The 6000-nt window shown below is 37.0% G+C and overlaps 1 protein-coding gene across 1 annotated transcript in view; it reads left to right on the top strand.

Moving 5' to 3' along the window:
- Positions 1-5248: 5248 nt before the first annotated feature.
- The window catches only part of LOC104522256 (neurexin-1-beta), a gene marked incomplete at its 3' end in the record, with an annotated part of 39845 nt that continues 39093 nt past the window's right edge, over positions 5249-6000 (top strand). The window contains exons 1-2 of the mRNA XM_010164494.2: positions 5249-5310; positions 5712-5817. Of these exons, the coding sequence (XP_010162796.2) occupies positions 5249-5310; positions 5712-5817 (168 nt within the window). The remainder of the gene's footprint in view (positions 5311-5711; positions 5818-6000) is intronic.

Genomic DNA, 6000 nt, shown 5'->3' with positions numbered 1-6000 from the left:
TTGATTATGGATTTTTTTTTTCTATTTATTTATTTTGATATAAAGTTTTTAAAGCAAACATCTCTAGTGGATCATAGTCCATCTCTGCAGGAGTTGCATTCTGAGGCTTCATATTGTGTTTCATTAATTTCTAGAACAAAACAATTGTTTACAAGGAAAATATCTATTTTTCCTACTTTTATCCTTCCCAGTTACTAAGAGTCAAGCTAGAACCTTTTCTCACTCGATATCAATACTAATAAGTACAGAAAGGTAAATATGGTAAGCAGTGAGTGTTTTGTAGTTTCAAACAGTGAATCCGTGAGACTTTCCAAATGCAATCAGTTTAGCTGTAGGTCAGATGGGGAGATCTTCCTTCCTTCCTTCCTTCCTTCCTTCCTTCCTTAAATTGATCTTTTAAAATAATTGTTATGAGGATATATGAGAAGGAACAGAATCTAGCTACGCTCCCTTGGGATATGCAAAGATAGACATCTAGCTGTGACAGCACACATCTCAGCACAAGATTTCCCGAGTATTTACCCAGCTCCTTAGGTAGGTTTGGCAGCCTGATTTTTCTCTAATGCCACAGCTGGTCCTCATATATGCATACCTGGGGTTGTCTATGCTATATATCAGTCTCATTAATGACTGTGGAACATGCACATCCCTAGGTATTTTACGAAGTAGGCACATTGCACAGTACTTTTGTTTACTGCTTCTTACTTGTTACATTTGCAGAGAACAAAGTTAGAATTGTCTGTGCTTCCGTTAAAGGCACGACAATTAACTGTGTCAACATATCTAAGCTAGTTTAAAATCATTCCCCTCAAACAGTGGAAGAATGGCACTGAAGGGATAATGCAACACAGGGTGACTGTTTGAATATTTATCTGTCTGGAGATGCACCTCACTCTTGCACTGAGATCAGCACCTGAACTAGGTAGTTTAAGGATACTGGGGGGTCTGAGAACTGCCCAGATTCCACTAGTAGTGCTATCTCTGCAAGAGTTGTTTCAGTTGAATAATGGGAGTAAAACCAGTAAACATTAATTTTAGTTACTTAAGGCAGTTGGGTCTGACTCCAAACAGATATACTGGTTTCAAAAGATAAAATTTTTATTTATTTTTCCTTTAAAAAATAAAAATGCAGCTGAAGTGTTCGAATTGAGCTGTGAATCAATTGCTCTGTAGAGAGAAATGTGTTCACACACAGAAATTAAAGAATAAATTAAGCTATCTGCCATAGAAGTTGACCCTAATTAAGGTCAATTATCCTTGATAAGTAATTAGTCAGGAATCCTTATTATATTTTAGTCTCTCTGTTAACAATAAATAGAGCATTATTTTATTTTTATGGCTAGAATAAGTCTCTTAATTGATAGTATTCTGCAGGAGACAAACATCCATCAGCTCTGAAACTGATTCGCTGAAGACATTTTAAATTAGAACAGTGTTAGTTAAATTATCCAAAGAGCAAAACTGCAAAGCTCAAGAATGTACATCTTCTGCAAACCTCACTCTTCTGTAATTTGTTGCTTATAAAGAAAAAAAGCATGTCACCTATCTCTGCCTTGAGGTGAGAGAATGTTTTTAGTTAATATCATCATTCCCATAGAATCCAGTTTGCCATGGTTGTCCCATTCTTCTTATCATCTTAATATCTGAACATCTTTCACTAAGCAGTAATGACAAATATTCATGATGTTTTGTATTCTTATCCCTTTATATGGAGTATATGCAGTACGATGTTCTGTCTCACCTTGTCATTCATATATGTAGGTATGCATATGTAAAACATATAGATATAGAAGGATATGCACACAGAGGCATCTGCATACATACATAGATCATGATGTGATTGGTATATTGGTGAACGAAGGTGGAAAAGGTTTTGATTGTCAGTACCTGCCTCTACTCCAAGTTTAGTTTCTGAGTGTGGGATGCAGCACAGAAAATAATTATGATTATCTAGAGGGCAAAGTAAGTCCTCTTGTAATGCAGGAAGTGGAGCTTAGTGGAAGAGCAGGTATAGTGGATTCCTTGTTTGTGGTAGGTTGGGTATGCTGGAATTTGTGGAGTTTCTTCACAGCAGGATGGGCACAGTACTTGCACAATGCGCTGCTTGAGTGGTCCCCTGGATGTGCAGAGCTGAAAGAGGAAATGGGAGAATGCTTATTGGGGAGATCTGTCAGTCAAAAATATCCTTTGCTATGGTGAACGAGCCAAGAAATCTGTTAGCAATTGCACAGGCAAAGCAGAAGTGGCAAAAACCTAGATTCATTTCAGGTGAAAAAATTTGTGCATGATGTCCTCTAATGATACTACTGCTTAATGAGACTATTTGGGCAAGGAAAAAATTGGAAAAATAACAGAAGAAAAAGAAATAGTTTGCTTTTTATACCCTTAAAGTTATCACATTTAGTACAGAAGGATGTCTGAAAGGCTGAATGTATGCACAGCCACACACATACGCATGCACACCTGCCTTTCCTGATGCTATACTAAAGCCATTTTGAGCCTAATGCTCTTGAGAAAATTGCTCCAGAGTGGTTAGTTCACCATGCGGAAACCTCACCTCTGTGATGCTAACAAAGTCAGCAAGACACTGGGTTATCTGCTGCAGAGCTCAAGGCATTTCAAACATAAGCTACCCAGAAGGCTATTTAAGATGTAGAGTATTCCCACTGCTATGTTTTTATGTTTTTAGGAAGTCTTAAGAGTGGGACTTGATCCAACAGGTCATTGAATCCTCCACTTTGTTTTTTTGGGGAGGAGGGGAGAGGGAGGGGGTTCTTTTGGGTTTTTTTGTTCTCCCTTTTAGAGTTTCCCATTTTCTTCCTTGCCACCCTGATCTATTTGCAAAGGCTTATCTGACCAAACAGATGCAAAGCTATTCTCAGCCTTCAAGTAATCAACCATTTGTATGTCACAAGTCAGAGATAAGCCAGCCAGCTAGGTTTGCTTTTTGGAGTGGCTGAGCTATGGGGAGGGGATGTATTTGTAGGGGAGCTATTTATAGTGGGGGTCTTCTGGTGTGTAAAATCCTGCCCCCTCCCCTTTTTTTCTTTTTCAAACAGTCCTTCACTAACATTAAAGTGGTAGAAATATGAAAATGATAAGTTATGTGTCTGGTTTCTACTAAGCTTTTTCTAAGAAAACCTTGATCTTAGTAAACCCAGAATTTTAATAAAAATAGTGAAAGCATATCATTTGCAGCAGCTATCTGTCAAATATTTTACCATCACATCTCTTCCACACTGAAATACATGAGAATAGCAGTAAGAAGCAGAAGCTCTGAAAAACTGACAAGTAACTGTAATGAGAGATGCCCTGGTTTTACCACATTGCTATTTCTAAAGTGGCCTTGACTTCCTTCGGTGGAGTTACTTCTGACTTTTAACTTTCAGAGGTAAATATCTGCCAGGTATATAAAAAAAAAAAAAACCACAAAGAGAATAAAGTAAATGCACTAAGGGCAGAAATCAGGCATATACTATCACTGAGGTTAGAATAATGCCCTAAAAAGTTGGTTGTTGGTTGTGTAACAGACCCCATTTGCAAAGTGGTGATTTCTAACAGTAGTAAAAGTCTATTGTGTATATAAGTGAAGAATTTATAACTAAAAAGAGGGTATTGTTCCATTCCCTTGTGCAGTTTGAAGATAATGATGTGTTTTGCAATTTTGGCTGTTAATGGCTGTTGCACTGCATGTTTTACAGCAAGTATTTATATACTGTTAGGGATTTTTTTAAATACTGTTGTGTTAATGAACATAAATAATATATTTGGACATCATTCAAACCTGATGCTGATCATTCCAGTGAAGACAATATTCATGACTCTTCTCTGCTTCAGAGAGGCATTTGGAGCCTGACAGTACTGAACTCATATGCAAAGCTCCCTCACTGTGAGTTAGCTTCTGTTTTGATTTTTTTTTTCTGATTTGCTTGAGGTCAGCCTTTTCAAGTATCTGGCAGGTTTCTTCTAAATACAATTAAGTTTATTTGGAAGCTTCTTGCATTTCAAAGAGCATATCGTTGAAGGTGCCCATGCTATTTGCAGTGCTTTCATCAAAAATTTCCTCCTTATAGAAGCTTTTTACAAACACTAATGATTTCCTGTACGCAGCCCCTTCATTACTCTGTGGCACTTCTCTTCCACATGTTAGGTTTTTTTTGTTTTTGGGTTTTTTGGGTTTTTTTTTGTTTTTTTTGTTTTGTTTTTTTTTTAAAGATGCCAAAGCAATGTTGTTCAGACCTTGTGGGCTGTTCGCAACAGTAGCAGAGGAGAACATAGAGATAGCTATCAGATTTTGCTTTCCTCTTCCAGCTACCTGCTGGATTTCACAGTCCAGTCAACTAAAGCTGTTTGATCACTTCATGTGCTGCATGTATTCAGTGCAAGAATTTTTACATGCTCTGCAGCATCAAGTGATCAAAAGAAGTGAGATCCTCTGTTGTAGCATCGATAATAGGCTACTCCGCACTGCGTATCTCAGCACAGCACGCAAAGAAATTGTCAAATTGGTTTTGATTCTGAAAGACGTTCAAGATGAAGAAAGGTAAGATAAAGGAAACTAATGCCATTGAGAAAAATATACATGGTATTAAAGCTTGCCGTAGGATGGCTATACACCTGTTGGTGAGAAAGCAAGCTGGCGACAGAAGCAATAGGACTGCTCAGAAAATAGGACAACCAGGTCTTGCTCTTCTGTAGGGAGCCCAGGCCCAACCTGTGGCTTGTTGTAGCTCTGTTGTCTGGTAATAGCACAGCTATGTTTCTTTGTGTGAGGTCTCTTCACTTCAGTTATACATTTGTATCATAGACAAGTAATTGATTTTTTTTGTTTGGTTGATTTTTTTAATTCTGCTTAACTACATTGCAGATATGAATTGTTTCAGATAGACAGTAAGCTTCTGAAGTAAGAATAGTGGGTTTTCTGCATTTTACAGAGAGGAGCCAAAAATAATAATCTATGTCCACTATTCAGATGCTTGACTTTTAAATCACTTTTTGGGCTGGTTTGTTTTTTTCTTTTCTTTCAGTTTTATTTTACCTAAGGCCATGTCAATAATGAATACCTAGCAGCCAAGATTAATTAAGAGCAGGTTGTTTCCAAATGGAGACTTGAAAGCAAGAGAAGAAGGGTTAGAAAGCAATTCTGGAAATACATTTGTATACAGGCAATCAGAGCAATAAAGGAATGCAAAGCCTGCATTTAAACAGTGTTTAGAAAGTATTTTGTTCTAGTGTCTGTGGTAGACATATGGAAATATTCAATATTGTCGCTAATATTAAAGGAAAGCTTATCAAAGGCATGAATGGCAGGTAGGTGTTCAGTTTTCATTAAAGGTCAGTAGGAGTTGAGTGTCTAATACAATTTTTTACATCTTAATAATTCCATACAGGTTTTTAATATGAAAAGCCCTTTGATTCTCCAAAATTTATTACTTGTGTTTTCATGAGCATGTGTATTGATCATCTGGCTAATAATCATTTAGCATGAAAGCCTGCTTGGGAATTTGCTAATTCTTCACTTCTGGTCCCAGTTATACCTCCTTCTGACTCTGATTTTGGATTTGTTTCAGACATGCAAATTATCAGAAGAGTTCTGTGAAGCCTTTCTAAGCACAGAAATCAATACCCTTAAACCAGCACAATTTCCAGTGTGGATTAAATAGTACTGATATCAAGGTGCTACTCATTTGTTGTTTTTTCTTTTTTCCTAGGAGTATCTTTACACCTTTGGATTACAGGAATTACAGGATCCTTACAGTTATTACAGGAATTACAGGATCCTTACAGTTGCAGGAATACTATTTTAATAATATCTGTGTAAAAACACTATAAAAAAGAGGAAAACAAGCCTAATTTTCAAATCTCACTGTGCTCATCTGGAAACACATGTTGATGTATGTGTGGGGAGGAACAATGTTTGCCATTTTTGAGTGTGGCAATGAGTATGGCATACTCCCAATAAGTATGCCGCCAACTGTATGAATTTTAACAAGGGCAAGT

This window comes from Antrostomus carolinensis, unplaced genomic scaffold (assembly GCF_000700745.2).
Source record: "Antrostomus carolinensis isolate BGI_N321 unplaced genomic scaffold, ASM70074v2 scaffold13313, whole genome shotgun sequence".
NCBI classification, from domain to species: Eukaryota; Metazoa; Chordata; class Aves; order Caprimulgiformes; family Caprimulgidae; genus Antrostomus; species Antrostomus carolinensis.
The sequence above is the reverse complement of the archived record's forward strand: the minus strand, read 5'-3'. Positions and strand labels throughout refer to the sequence as shown.